Here is a 21,779-nt window from a genome sequence, read left to right as displayed (position 1 = left end):
AGTTTATTTTATCTAGTTTTTTAAATATTTATATGATTGATAATTTGTTATGTGATAATTTACTGCTTTAATTTAGGACTTTTTTCTATTTGAATCTATTTATATATGATGTTTCAATCATTAATTTTCTTGTCGGCTTAGTCCCTTTATTAATCCAGGGTCGCCACAGCGGAATGAACCTTCTTGCTGTGAGGCGACAGCACCACCTACTGCGCCACTGCCTCGCTCCTTCATCATCACCATTGTTGACAATTTTTAATTGTTTTATATTTTAAATGCATAATTTGAATTTAAATGTGATAACCTTTTATACATAAATACCTTTATTTAAACTTCTATATCCAACAAATGTTAAACTGTTTTGTTTAAATGCACCAAATTACTGCCTATACTCACTAAGAAATAGAAACATATTCATGTTTAAAAGGGGTTGTGCTCATTTATGCTGAGCACTGTATATGTCTATTTTTTTCTCTAATCATTCAAGTTTTTTTCCCTCTTACCTTTCCCCTATATATATATATATATAGGGGAAAGGTAAGAGGGAAAAAAACTTGAATGATTAGAGAAAAAAATAGACGTTAATTCCTTATTTTACGTTTGTGCAATACCCTTCAGATATAGTGCCGTGAGGAGGTCAACTAAAACATTATTCATAGTGCTTTTTTGAGCACTCAAAATATGTCATATTTGTATTAATTTGATATGTCCATTAGCACATTAAAAATTAAGATTTAGCCTATGTGCTGCTTACAAAATCTGCAGTGGCACACTAAACAAAAGAATTAAAATGTTTACACCAAATATGGTTTCGGCTCTCTAAACAAAATAAATATGCTGTTAATCACATTCAATCCTTTGAGAGATTGCGTACTCTATAGAATCTGTGAAAGAATCTAGCAGGAAATGTCTTGCAGTTGTTGGTATTCTTATTATTGTTATTATTATTTTATTTTATAAATTATTATTAGGAGGTAGGCTAAAGTCTAAATTCTCCCTGTGAATAGGCTATCACTTGGGGGTTGTGTCTGCCTCTACAGTCTATGACCTGCCTGTAGCCCAACCCTTCTCTGCGTCACACAACCTTTTATTTGTACTGCGTACAAGGAAGTGAAAGCAAATATACACAAATACTGGCATTTGATCGCTGATGCATCAAAGGTTTATTACACATATCACGGAAATATCTCACAGTAGATACGGTATGTATTAGTTATTTGCACACTTTTTTTTCAGTTACATGTAGTTTATAACGAATTCTGTAACAAATTTGTGTAGTACACCATATAATACACTTTTTCATATTGTAAAAAGTACACTACAGCTTCAAAGAGTATACTTATATTGATGTTTTGAATAATAAACAAAATATTTTTCATGTGTGTTGTCCAGAAGTACATTTATTAATGGAATAAAATGAGTTTGTAAATATGTTATGTACATACTGTTATATAAAAAAAAAACTAAACCACATTATACAAAGTTTGTTTTGCTACAGAAATTTTAAGGTGATCAGTGTGTTGTTGTTTTTAAAGAGTTTTACCTGTTGTCTCTTTAAGGTGATCTGAACTGAATAAGAACATGCAGAGTGGATCTTCACCTCCACATTGTAATTTGGTCCTGCTCGGACAGGTTGGAGCAGGAAAGAGCTGCACAGGAAATACAATCCTGGGACAAAGAATATTTCATTCAAAAAAAAGTTTAAATGCAGTAACACGAGATATTCAAAGAGCCTCTGTGACTGTTAGTGGCCTCAGTGTGGATGTTTATGACACCCCTGGGTTTTTAGGTCCTGGGGTTCAGAGTGGACAGATTGAGCGAAAATGCCAGAAGCTTCTGCAGTTAAATTCTTCAGTCCCCACTGTGTTTCTGTTGGTGATCAGCACTGACAGATTTGCAGAACAAGAGAAGAAAGCTACTGATTTAGTTTTGAGTTTTTTAGGGAGCAGTAATTTGCAGAACACCTTTATTATCTTCACTAAAGATGATGAACTGGAAAGCAATGAACTCACCATTGAACAGTACATGGAGGACTCAGAAGAGCTCAGCGCATTAGTCCACAGACTGAACAATCAGTATCTGGTTTTTAACAACAATGGAGATCCAAATAACCGGGAGCAGGCTGAAGAACTTATCAAAAAAATTGCAGAAACGAACAAATGTATTTGTAAGTATGGTTTTGTGTCCTTGATTATAAATGTATTTAATTTCTAGTGTATACTGTGCAATTATTTCATTTCCGACACTGTTTTACAGCTCAAAACCAGCTGAGTCCCATAGCACAGCAGAACCATCTGGTGAGTTCATCTTTGAACACAATATTTCACACTTTACAATAAAATTCAGTGATTAAAGTAACTTAATGCATATATTAACATGATTTTTTCTGGCATGAACTTAAAATTAACAATACATTTATTAGAATATTAAAACATCTGTGCAAACATTAGTTAAAGAAATTAAAGTTGTTCCATGTTCTTGTTAAATCAGTGCATTAACTAATGTTGGCAAGCACAATTAGATTTTTATGATGCATGAGTAAATGCTGACCAATGATAATAAATGCTGTACTAGTATCAGTCATTGGAGTAATAAATTAACTAACATTAACTAATGTAACCTTGTAAGGTGTGACCATCATTGTTTTTGGGCCAAAATATAGTTGAAGCTTTGTTTTTGCTATACAGCTATATGATTCTATTATACTTATTGTATTCTTATACAACTGTGAGAAATCATGTCAAATTATTAGCATTTATATAGATGATATACACAAATAGATATATTTGTGTGTGTGTGTGTATATATATATATATATATATATATATATATATATATATATATATATATATATATATATATATATATATATATATATATCCCATTTTTCATAAACTGAACTTAAAGATCTAAAATGTTTTCAGTGTACGTTTACAATAACATTAAACAGAAACAAAGAAACATTTGCTCAGGGACCAACAAAACAAATTATTTGAAGAAAAAATTTAGGGGGCAAAACTTAGCCTCAACATTGCTGGCTGTTTTAAACTTGGCTCAGACTCATCTTGGCTCATCATTGTGGCATTAATATGCTTTTGTCACATCCCCAGTCTGATCACGCTGTCTTCTTGTGTATGTTTGTTTACATGTCACGAGCGCACGTGAATGTTGTTTTGATCTGTCACCTCGTGCATCCCTCCCCCTTGTTACCCAATCTTTCTATTTACATAATTGATTCCACTCACCTGCAGTCCATGAGTAGCTCTCCTTCTGCTCTATTTATTCCCCGTGTGTGTGTTGTCTTGTGCTAGATCGTTATTTGCGAGTGCGCTTACGCTCAGCCACTCGTGTCGTGTCCTGTCCTGTCTTGTTCTCTCTCTTCCTCTCTCTCTCTGCGCTATCCAGTGGGATTTCCGTGTCGCTGCAACGCCAGGTCCTTACATCCAGTGTTGGGTCTTTTTTCCTCATCTCCTTCTATTCCAGACCGGACTTCCTCTCGCTCTCGGAGCCCGCCGGCCTTCTCCAAAACACCGGCTTCCTCTCTCTCTCACTCGCTGCTCAGCATCCCCCACACGTCCGCCTCATCGAGCGCCCCCTGCCGGGTATAGTTGAGAAGGCAACTGAATTTCTGTTATTTTTGTGTGACTTTATTCCGGCTGTTTTGTTTTGTTTTTTCTTGTCTGAGGTTCACGAAGGGGACGACCTCCACCGGAAATATTTGTGCCAGGACTGTTGTCAGTTGCAGACAGCCCAGATACCTTTTTGTTCCGCTTTTTCCCTCCTGGCTGGATTTTTTGGATCCTTTTCTAGAAAGATATTTTGTTTGGATATTGAAAATAAATTCCCCTGATTCTCTCAAGCCTGCATTTGTGTCTCTTTAAGAACCCTGACAGAACGATCTAGCCGCTATGGACACAGCAGGCTCAGATTCCGTCCGAACCGCCGTTACACAGCAGGGAGCGTTGCTGGGGCAGCATGAGGTCAGGCTGACCAACACTTCACGAGAGGTGGACTTCCTGGCCAATCAGGTAGCTGAGTTGACAGCAAGAATACAAGAGCTGCAGCATGACGTTGCCCAGGGAGGGCAAGCGGCTCCTGGTCCTCACTATCAACATGAGCCTCGCTGCAATATCCCGCCACCCTATGATGGAGATCCGAATTCCTGCAGAGCCTTCCTATCCCAGTGTTCAGTGGTTTTCGCGCTACAGCCACGCACCTATGCCACGGAAGAAACTAAGGTGGCCTTTGTCCTGACGCTTCTCACTGGTAAGGCTCGTGACTGGGGGATTTCAGTTTGGGACACTCAAGCTCCTTGTTGCACTTCTTTTGATGAGTTCAGACAGGAAATGATAAAACTGTTTGACCGATCCGCTCGGGGCCAGGAGGCTGCTGATCAGCTGGCCCGTTTGCGACAGGCAGGGCGTTCAGTGACTGAGTACGCCATCCAATTCAAGACGCTAGCAGCGTCTTGTGACTGGAACCAGGGGGCCTGCAGATCCATGTTCCGCGCAGGACTGGAGGAGGTGATTCAGGACGAGTTAGCCACCATCGATCTGCCTCATGACTTCGACGACCTGATCAACATGGCTCTACGGGTGGAGGGACGTCTACGCCGCCGCCATCAACGCTCTGCACCCCGCTCACCCTGGAGGACTGAGGACACCTTTCCCGTCTCTGATGCCTCCAACTCCGCTTCCGCTGGTCCAGAGCCTATGCAGGTGGGACGCCTCCGGCTCACCCCCCAGGAGAAGCAGCATCGCCTCGCTAAGGGCTTGTGTCTGTACTGTGGCAAGCCAGGACATTTCGCAGCCACCTGTCCTTTAAAAGGCACAGCTCGCCAGTGAAGAGGGGGATCCTGGTGAGCGCTACTCCTTTTTTGCATTCCTCCCCTTCTCGTACTGTTATTCCTGTCTCTGTCCAGTTTGGGGATCTTTCTAACTCCTGTTCGGCCTTGATCGATTCTGGAGCTGAGGGTAACTTCATGGATCGTTCCTTGGCCACTTCGTGGGGGATCCCTGCTCTTGCTCTTTCTGACCCTATCCCTGCCCGTTCTCTTAATGGCACTCTTATTACCACTGTTTCCCATAGCACCCCTCCTATCACACTCATTGTTTCAGGCAATCACCGTGAGGTCACCACGCTGCTCCTCCTTGACTCCCCAAGTGCCCCCATAGTTTTAGGGCATCCATGGCTACTGCAGCATGGCCCACACGTTGATTGGTTGAATAATTCAATTTTGTCATGGAATCAGTGTTGTCTTGCTACGTGTTTGGGTCCTGCCTCTTTTCCTGTTTCTTTGTGTCCTGTCCCGCAGGTGGAGTCGGCTGATCTGGCTGGGGTTCCGGCGGAGTACCATGATCTGCGTCAGGTGTTTAGCAAGTCTCGGGCCACCTCCTTGCCTCCCCATCGTCCTTATGATTGCGCCATTGAACTCCTCCCAGGCACTTCTCCGCCGAAGGGTCGATTATTTTCCCTTTCTGGTCCTGAGAGAGAGGCCATGGACCGTTACATTAACGAATCTCTTAAAGCTGAACTCATCCGACCCTCCTCTTCCCCGGCAGGCGCTGGGTTCTTCTTTGTCAAAAAGAAGGATGGCTCCTTGCGTCCTTGTATCGATTATCGAGGGCTTAACGACATCACTATCAAGAACAGGTACCCCTTACCTCTCATGTCGTCTGCCTTTGAGTTATTGCAAGGAGCCAAGGTCTTTACCAAACTTGACCTCCGGAATGCCTACCATCTGATCCGCATACGTGAGGGGGATGAGTGGAAGACCGCCTTTAACACCCCTACGGGACACTTTGAGTACCGGGTCCTACCATTCGGTCTGACCAATGCCCCGGCGGTCTTCCAGGCCCTGGTCAATGATGTGTTGAGAGACATGGTTAACCGCTTTGTCTTTGTGTAACTTGATGATATTTTGATATTTTCCCCATCCCCACAGGTACACACTCAACATGTTCGCCAGGTGCTACAACGGCTGCTGGAGAACCAGCTCTATGTTAAAGCGGAGAAGTGCGTATTCCACGCCCAGTCGGTTCCCTTCCTAGGATTCATAATTTCGGCAGGAGAGATCCAGGCAGACCCCTGTAAGGTAAGGGCTGTTGCCGAGTGGCCAACTCCTGACTCGCGTAAGGCTCTGCAGCGATTCCTGGGGTTTGCCAACTTTTATCGGCGATTCATCAGGAATTTTGGTCAGATTGCTGCACCCTTAACGGCACTCACCTCTCCTAAGGTACCGTTCAAATGGAAAGCTGATGCTCAGGAGGCCTTTGATAAATTAAAGTCCCGTTTTATCTCTGCTCCTGTCTTGTCTATTCCAGATCCTGAACGGCAATTTATTGTTGAGGTAGATGCCTCTGATGTCGGAGTAGGCGCAGTCCTATCTCAGCGGTCATGTCTGGATGGGAAAGTGCATCCCTGTGCCTTCTTTTCCCACCGCCTGAGTCCTTCTGAACGGAATTACGACATAGGTAACCGGGAGTTGTTGGCGGTCAGGTTGGCTTTGGGGGAGTGGCGTCACTGGTTGGAGGGGGCAGCTCAGCCTTTTCTGGTCTGGACGGATCACAAAAATCTGGAATATATCCGTTCAGCCAAGAGGCTGAGCTCCCGACAGGCTCGCTGGGCCCTTTTCTTTGGCCGTTTTAATTTTACCCTGTCTTACAGGCCAGGATCCAAGAACATAAAGCCGGATGCTCTCTCCCGTCTGTTTGAGGCCCCAGGGGAAGTGGAACCACCCGACACCATTATACCCAAGGAAGTGGTGGTGGCATCCATCTCCTGGGACATCGAAAGACGGATTGAGCAAGCCGGACGGATGGGTCCAATACCGAGGGGGGTCCCGGCGAGCAAACTGTTTGTTCCAGCCAAGATGCGCTCAGAAGTTATCCAGTGGGGTCATTCCTCCAAGTTGACCTGCCACCGAGGAGTTCGGAGATCACTGGCTGCCATCCGCCAGCGATTTTGGTGGCCATCTATGGCCAAGGACGTCAGGCAGTTCGTGGCTGCCTGCTCGGTTTGTGCTCGGAACAAGACGTCCAATGCACCTCCCGTTGGTCTGCTCCGTCCTCTTCCCATCCCTTCCCGCCCCTGGTCACACTTGGCCCTTGATTTTGTCACTGGTCTTCCTGAATCTAAAGGCAACACTGTTATCCTCACGGTGGTGGACCGCTTTTCCAAAGCAGCCCATTTCATTCCCCTCCCCAAGCTTCCCTCAGCCAAGGAGACAGCACAGGTGGTGATTGATCACGTTTTCCGGATTCATGGTCTTCCGGTCAATGTGGTCTCTGATAGGGGCCCCCAATTTGTCTCCCGGTTTTGGAAGGAATTCTGCCGACAGATCGGGGCCTCAACGAGTCTGTCTTCTGGATTCCATCCCCAGACCAACGGGCAGTCCGAGCGGGCAAACCAGGATTTGGAACGTACTCTCCGCTGCCTGACGTCCCACAATCCTAGCTCTTGGTGCCAACAACTGCCCTGGGTGGAGTATGCTCATAACTCCCTCCCGTCATCTGCTACAGGTATGTCTCCATTTCAATGCTCCGTGGGTTTCCAACCTCCTTTGTTTCCCTCACAGGAACCCGAAGCTGCGGTCCCGTCTGCCCTTGCGTTTGTCCAGCGGTGTCGCCGCACTTGGAAGAGAGCTAGGGAGGCCTTGGCCCGGGTTAATAGACGGACTAAAGCAGCGGCTGACCAACATCGGACTCCTGCTCCCCGCTACAGGTGTGGTCAAAGAGTATGGCTTTCCACTAAGGACCTGCCTCTTAGGGTAGCCTCACGCAAGTTGGCACCCAGGTTCATTGGACCATACCGGATCACCAAGGTCTTGAGTCCGGTGGTGGTACAGCTCAAGCTCCCCCCCACGCTTGGTCGGGTACACCCTACTTTTCATGTATCTAGGGTTAAACCTGTGCTGTACTCACCTCTTGTTCCATCTGCCCCAACCCCCCCTCCCCCCCGCCTAGTGGATGGTTCCCCAGTTTATACTGTGCGGAGATTGTTAGATGTCAGACGGAGAGGTCGGGGCTTTCAATACCTTGTGGACTGGGAGGGTTATGGTCCAGAGGAAAGGAGCTGGGTTCCGGCCCGGGATATTCTGGATCAGGCGCTGGTCAGGGACTTCCGTCGGCAACGAGGTGAGCCCCTCCATGCAACGCCTGGTGGCGTTCGTAGGGAGGGGGGTACTGTCACATCCCCAGTCTGATCACGCTGTCTTCTTGTGTATGTTTGTTTACATGTCACGAGCGCACGTGAATGTTGTTTTGATCTGTCACCTCGTGCATCCCTCCCCCTTGTTACCCAATCTTTCTATTTACATAATTGATTCCACTCACCTGCAGTCCATGAGTAGCTCTCCTTCTGCTCTATTTATTCCCCGTGTGTGTGTTGTCTTGTGCTAGATCGTTATTTGCGAGTGCGCTTACGCTCAGCCACTCGTGTCGTGTCCTGTCCTGTCTTGTTCTCTCTCTTCCTCTCTCTCTCTGCGCTATCCAGTGGGATTTCCGTGTCGCTGCAACGCCAGGTCCTTACATCCAGTGTTGGGTCTTTTTTCCTCATCTCCTTCTATTCCAGACCGGACTTCCTCTCGCTCTCGGAGCCCGCCGGCCTTCTCCAAAACACCGGCTTCCTCTCTCTCTCACTCGCTGCTCAGCATCCCCCACACGTCCGCCTCATCGAGCGCCCCCTGCCGGGTATAGTTGAGAAGGCAACTGAATTTCTGTTATTTTTGTGTGACTTTATTCCGGCTGTTTTGTTTTGTTTTTTCTTGTCTGAGGTTCACGAAGGGGACGACCTCCACCGGAAATATTTGTGCCAGGACTGTTGTCAGTTGCAGACAGCCCAGATACCTTTTTGTTCCGCTTTTTCCCTCCTGGCTGGATTTTTTGGATCCTTTTCTAGAAAGATATTTTGTTTGGATATTGAAAATAAATTCCCCTGATTCTCTCAAGCCTGCATTTGTGTCTCTTTAAGAACCCTGACAGCTTTATGATTGTTAAAATGAACTAGATGCGCATTTTTGCTAGTTTTTAATCTAATGGAGTGGACAGATAATCATGATTAGTGAGACATGTTCTGTTCTGTTATTTGGCTGAAGTGTTTCAGAACAAACAAACATGAATTTTGCCTGGCAACAACTGATTTCACCAAGTTTTCTTTTGTAACTACTGCACTATGCAATTGATGCAGCTAAGCTTAATAAACTGGTGTACTTTACAGTTAAAGCTTTATAATGCTTCATTTATTTACATCTATCAGCTATCATGAACAAGCAGACTAATAAAAGCTAACATTAGTATTAGTTTTTTTTTATTAATAAAAATAGTTGTTGTAGTTCACAAAGTATAAATTAATGTTAATAAATTAAGCTTAGCATTTTATGTATTTATTAATGCTTAATCAAGCATAAACTAAAGTGAATAAATTCTTTTTTGATTCAGAATTTTTTTTTTATTGTTTTCTCAGGTGTGCTATTAAGGTTAACAAATAAAACGGAAATGTTGATGTTTTTTTTCGTACCCAACCAATTACTACAACCTGTTGACCCATGTTATTATCACCAGAGGTGTAGCACTAGTTGATCACTGGTGAAGACTCCGTCATTCACCTGAACGTTCGAGGTTACAGAAGTAACCCTTCGTTCCCCGAGGAGGGGAACGGAAGTGCCATAGAGTGGATTGATTGAAATCCACGAAATGGGAGGATTCAAATCAGAAGCCACTTGTCTGGAGAGTATTGAACGGGCCAATGAATGCAAATGAATTGGCAGCGTAAGCTTGCGCAGGTGTGCTGCATCGCCAATAATCCCAGCATATAAGCACACCTGAAGCGAGCAAACGCCATCCTTTTAAGCTGAAGAGACATTATGGCGACAGAGTATGGCACTTCCGTTCCCCTCCTCGGGGAACGAAGGGTTACTTCTGTAAACTCGAACGTTCCCATTCGGTTGGGGAACTTCAGTGCCATAGAATGGATTGATTGAAATCCACGAAATGGGAGAACTATGGAAAGTGCCATAATGACTGCACCTTACCAACGCCCCCGATGAGGGGATAGTCAAGCAAGCGTGACGCACCCACATCATGGGAGGCGCGGTCCTCCAACGTGTCCCTGGCCCTAATTTATCCTACTTCAACAGAAGTTTTACGGATTTAGATATATTTTTTGGGAAGTCATGAGCATCTAGATAATTCTAGGAAATACGACAGTACGTTGGGAAGCTTGCAATCCCGGATCACGCATAGCAGGCACCTATACCCAAAACGCAGGCTGACCAGCGGGCAGACCTACAACATAGTGGGCCAGCAAGTGACTCCTCCGCTGAGTCAGTGCTGGGGGTCACGGAGGAATCTGCAAGGCTCACCTGACGGGGAACTTTACTGACAGATAAAAAAGGCGCACGTATCTTCGTGTTAGGGAAAATGGCGCAGCAAGCGTGTCTCAACACCCTACCGAGTTGTTTCCTTAATCACCAAAGGGTAACCTAATACCCTTGAGGAAACCGGCTCCACTCAGAGATTGTAAAACCTTGCAAATGTGTTGGGTGTCGCCCAGCCCGCAGCTCTACAGATGTCTGTTAGAGAGGCGCCGCGTGCACTCGCCCAGGAGGAAGCAACGCCGTGGAGGTTCCAAAGATCGGGGCGAGGGTGCCAGATGGTGCCCTGTCCCTGAGAGAGTAGGTCCTCTCTCAAAGGGATCCTCCAGGAGAGGGCCGTCGCGAGGAGTAAGAGCTCTGATATCCAGGTCCGGTTGGGCCAAAGGGGCGCAACTAGCAGAACCTGTTCCTCGTCCTCCCTGACCTTGCACAGTAACTGCGCGAGCAGGCTCACTGGGGGAAACGCATACTTGCGCATGCCCCGAGGCCAGCTGTGGGCCAGTGCATCCTTGCCGAGAGAGCCCTCAGTCAGGGAAAAAAACAACTGGCAATGAGCGTTCTCGGGGGAAGCAAACAGATCGATCTGGGCCTCCCCGAATCGCGCCCATATTAGCTGAACAGACTCGGGGTGGAGTCTCCATTCTCCAGGGCGTAACAGCTGTCGTGAGAGCGCATCGGCTGCACGATTGAGCGTGCCTGGAACGTGAATGGCGCGCAGCGATTTCAGCCGCGGTTGACTCCAGAGGAGCAGACGGCGGGCGAGCTGAGACATGCGGCGAGAGCGCATACCCCCCATGCGGTTGATATACGCCGCCGCCGCCGTACTGTCCGTTCTGACCAGCACGTGTTGCCGCTTTAGAACCGGTAAAAAGCGGTGGAGAGCGAGGAACACTGCCAACAGCTCTAGGCGATTGATATGCCAATGCAACTGGGTGCCTTTCCACAGGCCCCCCAACCCGTGTTTGAAGCATCTGTCGAAACAACAACATGGCTGGACGCCTGTCCTAGAGGCACACCGGCCTGTAGGAACGAGGGGTCGTTCCAAGGGCTGAGGGCGCGGCGACACAGCGCAGTAACAGAGACCCGGTGTGTGCCCGCGTGCCATGCGCGTCTTGGGACCCGATCGTGAGGCCAGTGCTGAAGTGGTCTCATATGAAGCACTCCGAGCGGCGTGACGGCGGCTGCGGATGCCATATGCCCCAGGAGCCTCTGAAAGAATTTCAGTGGGACCTCTAGTTTGCTGTCGAGCTCCCTCAGACAGTTCAGCAACAGGCGAGCGCGTTCCTCGGAGAGGTGCGCTACCATGGTGATCGAGTCCAGCTCCATCCCGAGAAAAGTGATCCTCTGCACGGGGGCGAGTTTGCTCTTTTCTCGGTTGACCTGAAGCCCCAGTAGGCGGAGATGCCGAAGCACCTTGTCCCTGTGCACAATCAATTGCTCTGCGAGTGGGCTAAAATCAGCCAGTCGTCGAGATAATTGAGTATGCGGATGCCCGCGAGCCGAAGGGGCGCTAAGGCACCCTCCGCGAGTTTGGTGAAGACCCGCGGAGACAGAGAGAGCCCGAAGGGGAGGACCTTGTACTGCCACGCTCGACCCTCGAACGCAAACCGCAGAAACTGGCGGTGGCGTGGAAGAATGGAGAGATGGAAATACGCGTCCTTCAGGTCTATGGCTGCAAACCAATCCCGAGGACGAACGCATTGGAGAATGCGCCTCTGTGTGAGCATTTTGAACGGCAGCTTGTGCAGACAGCGGTTCAAAACGCGCAGATCTAGGATTAGTCGTGACCCACCACTCTTTTTGGGTACGATGAAGTATGGGCTGTAAAACCCACTCTCCATCTCGGCTGGAGGAACTGGCTCGATTGCACCCTTCGCCAGGAGGGCAGCAATCTCCTCTCGCAAGACAGGGGCGGACAGGGGGTTGACCCTGGAGAAATACACGCCCGTGAACTTGGGGGGCCGTTTCGCGAACTGAATCGTGTTACCGAGTCTGATTGTGCGTATGAGCCACCGCGAGGGGCTGGCCCGCGCTAACCAGGCAGGCAGAGCCCTCGCTGAAGGATCGCCCAATCGCTGACATACCAGCGGTGGGGCAGCGCGGAGTGGGTGTGCTGATCCGGGAAGCACGAGGGTCCCGCGGAAGAGCTGGAGGAGAGAAATTCGCTCTGGCTCCGCACCCTGACTCCGGAGAGGGGGCTGGAGGGCTGAGGGAAGGGAGACCGTCCCCCCAGTGCTCGTGAGCCACTGGCGAAGCACGTAGAGTCTGCGAGCCGGAAGGCAGCGCGTCCCAGACTGGCAGAATTTGTGCTGTCACATCCGGGGAAGGGGAAAAGTGCTCTTTTATTGATGTTTTGGTGGCACTGAAAATTACCGTTGTGATCGGGGCCCTGCCCTCCAGCGGGGAAAGAGCAAGTTTCCTCTTCTCCGGATGGCCTGTCTCAGGGACGCTTCGCGGTCCGTTTGCCGGACTTAACGGCGCCCTGGGCAGGGGGGGCTGCCTGCTTTCGAGGTGTACGCCGTGCCCGCTTGGCTGGAGGCGCAGGCGGGGGCGGGGCAGCACTCGTTGGCGGGCGCCCTCGGCGAGAAGCAGCGGAGGTGGATGGCTCGGCGGGCGGAGTGGGCTTACGGCCAAGCCGATAGATGACATTGCCCATCGCATCCGACTGCTCTTTCACCGCCTTGAATTCCTGGGTGAATTCACCGACGGTGTCGCCGAACAGGCCAGCCTGGGATATGGGCAAGTCAAGAAAGCGAACTTTGTCAACATCGCGCATATCGGCCAGGTTTAGCCAGAGGTGGCATTCCTGAACCACAAGTGTGGACATCGTCCTCCCCAGCGCACACGCGGCGGACTTAGTAGTCCGAAGAGCATAGTCGGTCGCGGTGCGCAGCTCATGTAATAAGCCTGGGTTAGACCCGCCCTCGTGCAGCTCGGCCAGCACCTGCGCTTGGTAGCGCTGGTAGGTGGCCATCGCATGCAAAGCAGAAGCATCCTGGCCCGCAGCCTTATAAGCTCTGGCTCCGAGGGAGGCAGACAACCTACAGGCTTTGGACGAGAGGCGGGGCAAACCCCGCCACGTAGAGGCGCCACGTGGACAAAGATTGACCGCGATAGCGCGCTCCACTGACGGGATCGCCTCATACCCCCTGGCAGCTCCGCCGTCAAGGGCGGTGAGGGGGGAGGGACACGCAGCACGGGCAGAGAAAGGTGCCCTCCAAGACTGTGTGAGCCTACTGTGCACTTCCGGGAAGAAGGGGACGAGAGGCTTCGAAGGCTTCACCTTCTAGTCCTCTACGTAGCACCCATCTAGTCGGTCCGGCCGTGGAGCTGGGGGATAGCTCCAACCCCACGGCCAAAGCAGCCCGGGAAAGCACGGCTAACATGTCCGCTTCAGGATCTGATTTGACGGCGCTCACCTGCCCGGAGGGGCGAGCGGGTCTGGATCTTCGTCAGACAGTGAAAGCCCACCCTCCGATGCCGCGGAGGACATCTGATCTCCGGTGTCAGCGAGTGTGAGAGCTATCATCTGGTTAGACGGATCACTTCCACTACCGAAGCTTGGATGGAGCGCCGTGAGGAGCGAGAGGTCCGCAAGCCCGTGGGCGGCGAATTATCTCCCACTGGAACCCTCAGATCTGCCCGAGCGCCCGCTGCTTTTTTAGAACAGGAGGCAACTGGGTTGGCTCGCTCTCTTACGAAAGTTAGCCGCGATCTTAGCTGTGGAACAGTCATGGCATCGCAATGACGACATAAACCTCCCGCGAGCACCACATTAACATGCTGGACCCCCAAACATGCAATGCAGTGATCGTGTCCATCATCCGGAGCCAGGAAACCCCCGCATCCAGAAACGCACAGTCGGAGTTCCATCCTGAAAAGGACGTGCTACACGACTGTGTTGCTCTTTTAGGAAAGTTGCAACAATACGCACCGCTCTGGAGGACCAGACCCAAAGAACCGCAGGCAAGGGAGAAACCCAGCTCGACCGTCTGCCGCCGCGAAAACCCACTCTGGACCGGGAGACACTCGTTCGCTCTGAAGTGCTGAACAGCAAGTGGAACCCTCATCGACTCACTCAGAAAGGATCTGAAGCGAAAAGGATGGCGTTTGCTCGCTTCAGGTGTGCTTATATGCTGGAATAATTGGCGATGCATCACACCTGCGCAAGCTTACGCTGCCAATTCATTTTCATTCATTGGCCCGTTCAATTCAATTCAATTCAGCTTTATTTGTATAGCGCTTTTACAATGTAGATTGTGTCAAAGCAGCTTCACATAAATGGTCATAGTAACTGGAACAGTGTGGTTCAGGTTTTAGTGTTTAAGTTCAGTTCAGTTCAGTTTAGCTCAGTTCAGTGTGATTTAATCATTACTGAGAGTTCAAACACTGAAGAGCAAATTCATCGATGCATTTATGATCGTTCAATACTCTCCAGACAAGCGGCTTCTGATCTGAATCCTCCCATTTCGTGGATTTCAATCAATCCACTCTATGGCACTGAAGTTTCCCAACCAAAGGGGAACTACAAAAATTCCACGATACCCTGCAGTCACAAACCCAGAGCCTAAAATTAACACTTGCAAGCATCAAATGCCAGTAAATCTATGCACTGCCTAGAATTTACATTGCATCTGAAAAGTATTCATATCTCTTCACTTTTTCACATGTTTTTATGTTACAGCTTTTTCCAGAATAGATTAAATTTATGATTTCCTCAACATTCTACACACAATCCCCTATAATGACACTGTGAAAAAAGAGTTTTTAAAATTGTTGCAAATTGTTTAAAAATAAAAAAGCTGTAAAATCACATGTACATCAGTATTCACAGTGTTTGGCGTGAAACTCTAAATTGAGCTCAAGTACATTCTGTCTCCACTGATCATTCTTGAGATGTTTTAGAACTCAACATACTTTGTAGAAACTCTGTGAATTAAACTGCACAAGCCGACAGGAATAATGCTAATCAAATAGATAAGAGTAGGCTCTCTATTAAACAAACATTATTGAGTTTATTTGACATTTTCTGCATTTATGAGGGGAAAGCTTGGTTATGGATGCGACAGATGGGAAATTTCCACTTGTGTCTTTGTCAGTGTTTTCAAACAATTATATTTTATTTATCAGAGACATTTTTAAGTATTTTAAAAGTACTGTAAAATACTTGCTTATGAAAAAAAAATGTAGAAACTGTTTTGCTATTTTGGGGAAAACTTTTTTTCTTTTATAGCAAGCAAGCAAGCCATTTGCATGGAATTGCTCGTTACAGTAAGGTTTTAAGAGATTTGCTTGTTTAGTTCGGTATCTGGATCATGTTGACTGAATTCAGTTCACTTATGCAGTATATTGCTGCCAAATGCATGCTTATGAGTTAAAATGCTCATCTTGGTTCTTATTCTCATAAACACTGTTTTGTCTAAAGTAAACAGTTCGAGAGGAACTTTCGAGGGATTGTTTATGTCCTTAAAATGAGAGCAGCAGAAAACCCTTGCTTTTTATGAGACATTTAATAGAGAAGCATACAATTAGTAAATGATTAAAAAAGCAGACATGGCAATGGTGAAAAATTAATTTCAATACCAATTCCATTGAACGTCATTATTTATCCCCGTGCCCCAGTAAATTTCTTTCTTGCTACACCTCTGGTTAAGAGCCATGTCTGAAAATAAAGATAATAAGAATGTGTGTGAAAACCAGAGATCACTGGATTGACTGCTGGCTTTCAGTCAATAAAATGTTTTCATTTACTATTCAAAGAACCTGGATAGAAAAAGTAAAGTTAATAAATTCATTAATATGTTTGTTTTTGTTTTTTTTCTTGAAAGTTCAGCAATGATAATATAAAGAGCTGTTTGAATAAGATTAGGTACTGTAGTAGTAGTAGTAGTAGTAGTAGTACAAACTGTCTAAAAAAAGTTGGCAAAAAAGAGTTTCATGGCTGGAAAATAAAAATGGCTTGTAATTTTTTAGTTTTTTTTTCGCTGACCATTGGCATCAGCAATGTTTGACATTCATGCATTGAAATATTTGATTTAATTTTTAATACTTTAAAACATGTAATATGTTTGAACCCTGACTTTTTACATAATTTAAAATGTCCTGTAAGACATGGTTCATGATCAATTGTCCCATGTTAATGCATTTTATTTTGATTAATTTTTAGGGCACACAAAAGAAAATGGCTGAAGAAAACCTGATGTCAAATCTGCGTTTCAATTTAGTTATGATGGGAAGAAATGGAGTTGGGAAAAGTTCGGTGGGGAACACAATACTTGGACGAGAAGCATTCACAACAATAAAAAGCCCAGAATCTGTCACTCGAGCTATAACTGCTGAAGTTGGAAGTGTTTGTGGTTTGCCAATTACTGTTTATGACACACCAGGATTTTCTGGTACAGAGAGTGAGGAAGAGCTTTGGGAATATGAAAAACTGTTGCAGAAATGTGAATCGGGGCTGTGTGCGTTTCTGCTCGTTCTTCAGCCTGGCAAAATCACTGAAGAAGATAAGGATGCTGTGGTGAAGATTGAGGAAGTTCTAGGAGAAAACCGCATTAATAATACCTGGGTTATATTCTCCAGAGAAGATGAAATGGTGGATGAAAATATGACCATGGATCAATTGCTTGATGAAGATGAAGCTACCAGGGAACTTATTATGAAATATGAGGACAGATTCTGCATTTTCAGCAACTGCCTTAAAGAACGTCAAGAAAAAGTGAAAAAAATGCTGTCCATGGTTATCCAAACAAGCTTTGACCGTTGTATGTGTATTTGTCTATTTATATTAGTCATGAAAAACGTTGGCCCATTAATTATTTCTTTCATAGAACCTTTATTAATTATTACATTCAAACTTTTCAGAGGGTATTTACTTTATATAAAAATATGAAGCGTTTACTGTAAGTTTAGATTATGTTTTTTATGTTTTAGATTACAGATGATAAATGATAATAACATACACATATTTGATAAAGTAATTAATCTATTATTAAACTATAATTATATATATATATATATATATATATATATATATATATATATATATATATATATATATATATATAATATATATATATATAACTATGGCCATATATAAATGTTATTACTGTTTGTATTTATTTTTTTGCAGTGCCAAATAAAGGACCAAGAAGAATTCCCATCATCCCCCATCTGCCTGTTTCCAGACGTTTATCCAGAAGGATTGTTCTTCTTGGTAAAAGCGGTGTTGGGAAAAGTTCAGCTGGAAACACCATACTGGGAAAGAAAAAGTTTAAATCTTCAGGAGGTTTAAATTCAGTAACCAGTAAATCCTCTGAGAAAGAAGCCACTGTTGCACACAGGAAAGTTTCTGTAGTCGACACTCCTGGATTTTTTGACACAGAGATGAGACTTGAGTGTTTTTTGGTTGAGATAGCGAGAAGTGTGTATTTATCCAGTCCTGGACCTCACGCTTTCCTCATTGTGTTCCCTGTGAATAATAGATTCACTGAACAGGAGGAGGAGATTCCTCAGTTGATTGAGATGTTTTTTGGTCAGGAAGTGTTGAAATACTCCATCATTCTCTTCACACATGGAGATTTGCTGGGTGAAGTGTCTGTAGAGGAGCTGATAGAGAGGAACAGTAGAGTAAGATCTCTAGTAGATCAGTGTGGAGGCAGATATCATGTGTTCAACAACAGAGATGAGGAGAACAGAGAGCAGGTGGAGGATCTACTGCAGAAGATTGACTCAATGATACAGCTGAATGGAGGAGGACACTACAGCAATCAGATGTATGAAGAAGCTCAGACAATAAGACAGCATATTGACATTAAACGAACAAAAAAAGCAACAGAGGAGAGAGTAAGAACTGAGATGAATGTGAAACATCAAAAACAGGTGAAGCAAATGCAAGAGGAGATTGAGAAGAAAAACAGAGCAGAAAGAGAAGCTCAAATACATGAGCTAGAAAAGCTTAGAGCAGAAAAACAGAGAGAATATGAAAAGAGAAAACAAGAAGACAAACAAAGACAAGACGAGATTGAGAGATTGAAAGTGGAGACAAACAGAATGAGAGAAGAGAAAGAAGCTCAAATACATGAGCTAAAAATACTTAGAGCAGAAAATCAGAGAGAGGATGAAAGGAGAAAACAAGAAGATGAGCAAAGACAAGATGAGATTGAGGAATTGAGAAAGAAGACAGACCAAATGAGGAGATGTAGAGAAGCTCAAAGATATAAGCTAGAAGTTCTTCAAGCAGAAAAACAGAGACAGGATGAAAAGAGAAAACAAGAAGACAAACAACGACTAGATGAGATTGAGAGATTGAAAGAGGAGACAAACAGAATGAGAGAAGAGAAAGAAGCTCAAATACATGAGCTAGAAAAACTTAGAGTAGAAAAACAGAGAGAGGGTGAAAAAAGAAAACAAGAAGACAAACAAAGACAAGATGAGATTGAGAGATTGAAAGAGGAGACAAACAGATTGAGAAAACAGACAGAAGCTCAAATACATGAGTTAGAAAAACTTAGAGCAGAAAAACAGAGAGGGGATGAGGGATTGAATAGTGAGACAGAGAGAGGTGCCAGAGAGGAGATACAGCATGAGTACAATGAGACACAAGAACAAGAGGAGAATCAAAACACAACTGAGGGAAGAAGTGGATTTAAGATATTTTTTTCCAAATATTGGAAATACTTTTTAAAAGGTGTTGTAGCTGGTGCTGTAATTGGTGGAGCTGTTGGCGGAGCTGTTGGTGAAGTTTTTGGGGTTGTCGGTGGGGTTGTCGGTGGGGTTGTTGGTGGAGTTGTCGGTGGAGCTGTCGGTGGAATCGTTGGTGGAGTTGTTGGCATAATTGTTAATAATAAAAGCAGGGATGTTTCCAGTTTGGACTAAGACAGGACTAAGAGACTAAAATGTAAACATCAGAAAATATAAAGGCATTTAGGATGCAATTAGAATATATAATCAGTATAATTAGAAATAAATCAATATGTGTTATATACGTTTAATATGCTTGTAAGATATACACACACAGAGAGAGAGAGAGAGAGAGAGAGTGGTGTGAAAAATTGTTTGCTCTCTTATAGATTTCCTTTTTGCTTTGTCCCCTTAATGTTTCATATCATCAAACTAATTTGAATATTAGTCTATGACAACACAAGTAAATACATCATCCAGTATTTAGAATGAACATTTTTATTATTAACAGTAAGAAAAAAAAATACATAGCCCTGTGTGAAAAATACTTTGATCTTCGATTTAATACCTGGTCGTGCCATCCTTAGCAGCAACAACTGCAATCAAGCATTGTTGATAACTCCACAGAGATGTGGAGGAATTTTGCCCTGCTCATCTTTGCAGAATTATTGTGATTCAGCCAGATCAGAGGGTTTTTGGGCATAAACTCAGCATCTCCCGCTGAAATCCAGCATCTCAATTGGATTCAGGTCAGGAATTTGACTACATATGTGTATGTCACATATAATGGGACATACACCTTCCCCAATGTTCAACTTTTGAATTGTTAGTTCACATAGAATTTTCCTAAAAGTATTGGGGATCATTAAGATGTTTTCTGGAAAACTGAGATGATTATTTGTTCTTGTTGCTCAGCAGTGGTTGTCCTATTGGACTTTTTTGCTCTTTCTTATGGTGGAGTCATGAACACCCAGCTTAGTTGCTGCAATCTTGGGATTATTTCGCAGGCAGACCACTCCTGGTAAAGTTCTCAACTGTTCAATGTTTTCCACATTTGTAGATAATGGCCTTTACTATGGTTCTCTGCTGTCCCAAAGCTTTAGAAAATTACTTTACCTTTTCTAGATTACAATTATTTTGTTCATTGTGGCTAGCTTTTGAAGATATTTTGGTCTGCATCACCTTGTCTGGCAGATCCCATTTAAGTGATTTCTTGATATGCGAACAGATGTGGCAGTAATCAGGCATTGCTAGAGAGATTGACCTCAGGTGTGATAAACCAGAGTTATGTTATGGGATGTCAAACAATTTTTAGTTTTGTATTTTTCACAATACTGTATAAATACTGTGTGTGTGTGTGTGTGTGTGTGTATATATGATCAATATCACACTCGTAGCAGTGCGATATGGCTGTATATTGGCACTGGTGGGAGGCCGCAGGCTGAGTGCCTTAGTGCCCCCACCAGTGCCGGTATACAGCCATATGGCACTGCTACTCGTGTGATATTGCGTTTATACAACAGTTTGACAGCATAATTGTGTATAGAAAAACAAAATCAAACATGTAGAGTCTCAAAAATTCTTTTTTATAAGGAACTACTTTCTTCCGCGTTGGATTCAAATTATATGCTGACAGTTAACAGTTGAGCAAGCATCTTTAAACTTTAGATCTGTAGTGTCTGCTTTTTGCTGGCTGTATGTGGGCGGAGTAATACACAAAGGGTAAAGAGGCTGTATGGGTGCTGATATTACTTAAATATATCACAGCTATCAGCCAATCAGATTTGAGAACCGGACAGAACTGTTGTGTGTATATATATATATATATATATATATATATATATATATATATATATATATATATATATATATATATATATATATATATATATTTACACAACAATTCTGTCTGGTTCTTGAATATGATTGGCTGATAGCAATATTCTGCCAATATTCTTATTGCCTGAGTGCAATATTCTGCCAGAAACACTCAACCACCCTCTTCACCTTTCACCCTTGTATATTACTACGCCCACATACAGCAACAAGCAGAGGACAATCAATGGACAATCAATGGGAATCTTTTAGACAATAAAGGGAAATCTGAGCACAAAAAAAGCATTTGCCCTATTCTGGTGGCAATTGTTTCTCAGGGGATTGGAAGGGTTTTTCAACGTTTACATGTGGTTGTTGGTAACTTTATGGCTGTCCAAATCCAGAATGTCTGTGTTTTATGCCGAGTTCAGCCTGCATGATTTTCAACATAGTCGTGTCACAGATGTTTTTACACTGCTTGACTATCTGGGCTAGTGTTTTGTAGCTGCTTTGTTTACACAGCAAGATGAATCGGCGACAGGGGCTTTCACATTGCATGACTTCACAAAAGGAAGAATCGCAGACAACTTTGTCCAAACTACATCTCACAACCAGAAACTTGTGGTATATCTTTTGTTATTAACTACATAATAAGAAAGAAGCCTTTAATGGGGTAGAAAATGTACTTGAATGCTTGAGTGGATGCTGCTCTCTCATTGGCTGAATTCGAGTCGCCGACAGCTCCAGATATTCAGCACGGCAAATATCTCACAGGCATCTGCTACTTATCTCTGATTCTCTCAAATCGCATCTGTGATAGTTCGTACTGTGTGATTGTCACTCACCTAAATGAGCATCGATTTGCCTGTGATTTCAGCCATTTGTGGGCGATTTCTCGAAACTTGTCGGC

The 21,779-nt window shown here is 44.7% G+C and overlaps 1 protein-coding gene across 1 annotated transcript; it reads left to right on the top strand.

Moving 5' to 3' along the window:
• Nucleotides 1-1,001: 1,001 nt before the first annotated feature.
• LOC147845383 (GTPase IMAP family member 8) lies at nt 1,002-20,202 on the top strand. Its single transcript, XM_087243530.1, has 5 exons — nt 1,002-1,202; nt 1,560-2,167; nt 2,257-2,297; nt 16,539-17,136; nt 17,505-20,202. Exons 2-5 carry the CDS (start codon nt 1,582-1,584, stop codon nt 19,247-19,249), a joined length of 2,970 nt encoding a protein of 989 aa, XP_087099656.1. The 5' UTR covers nt 1,002-1,202; nt 1,560-1,581; the 3' UTR covers nt 19,250-20,202.
• Nucleotides 20,203-21,779: the final 1,577 nt, after the last annotated feature.

This window comes from Danio rerio, chromosome 3 (assembly GCF_052040795.2).
Source record: "Danio rerio strain M-AB ecotype USA chromosome 3, GRCz13ab, whole genome shotgun sequence".
NCBI classification, from domain to species: Eukaryota; Metazoa; Chordata; class Actinopteri; order Cypriniformes; family Danionidae; genus Danio; species Danio rerio.
Note: the sequence above shows the minus strand (reverse complement) of the source record. Positions and strands in the feature narration are given on the sequence as shown.